The sequence below is a fragment of the Sphaeroforma arctica genome (assembly GCF_001186125.1).
Source record: "Sphaeroforma arctica JP610 unplaced genomic scaffold supercont1.11147, whole genome shotgun sequence".
Taxonomy (NCBI): Eukaryota; class Ichthyosporea; order Ichthyophonida; genus Sphaeroforma; species Sphaeroforma arctica.
The window spans coordinates 1-860 of record NW_014029411.1 but is presented as its reverse complement, the minus strand read 5'-3'; the positions used below and the strand labels follow the sequence as shown (position 1 = coordinate 860).

Here is an 860-nt window from a genome sequence, read left to right as displayed (position 1 = left end):
AATATATATATAATAATATATATATATATATATATATATATACAATATAGATATAATCTTGTACATAATTGTTATTTATAGATATCTTGATAATACGCATGAACAATCTTCACGCAATGTCTCAGACAACATATATGTACGACAATACACATATGGATTCGTGTATAGATATACAACGACATACACAACTGCCCATATTTCCACATACACACATATATAAGAATATACTTATTCACATACACACATGAAACTACATAATACATATATATATATATATTCACATACACACAAACAACTGTATGCATATATACATATCCACAAACACACATACACCTACACACACCTACGCAGCATACCTGTAGTGCGCACTGGGTAAGTGCAGTATAGTACGTGGCATCTCTGCCGTGTGCCTGCAGTGCTGGTGGTGTGAGTGTGAGTGCCGCGCGGATGGCTTTACTAGCACCGTCGTGGAAACGCCAACCCAACGCTTTGTAGACCAACGCTATCAGAGGCTCACGGATACTCTGCGAGACAAAGAAACGCGTTAAGAAGTTGAGTCACACGAGTGTGCCTGCAGACACGTATGCTCTCAGAGGAGAAGGTCTGCGCGTAAACACAGGCCATAAGCACACGAAGCGGTTACCAAACCAACCCTCGCGCTGTCACATACGTCTGCATCCTTAATGAAGGCTTCAAGTGCGTCCAGATCGGTCTTTGTGAGGTTGGAGTTGGGAATGCCTCCTCCTTTGTCATTGCGCATCAACACAGCCCATACGTCCATGGTCTCAGTCGTAGCATCAGTCAGCATCTGCAGAACTAGCACCTGATATGTGGGGACAATGATGGTTGTTGGATTAGGA

At 42.1% G+C, this 860-nt stretch overlaps 1 protein-coding gene across 1 annotated transcript; it reads right to left on the bottom strand.

The window, feature by feature from the left end:
- Window positions 1-390: 390 nt before the first annotated feature.
- On the bottom strand, window positions 391-781 carry SARC_17548 (hypothetical protein; the record flags this gene model as incomplete). The annotated part of the gene is made up of 2 exons (XM_014288358.1): window positions 391-524; window positions 671-781. Coding segments are annotated over 2 exons (245 nt in total), but the record flags the coding sequence as incomplete, so codon positions are not given.
- Between the last annotated feature and the right edge of the window lie 79 nt (window positions 782-860).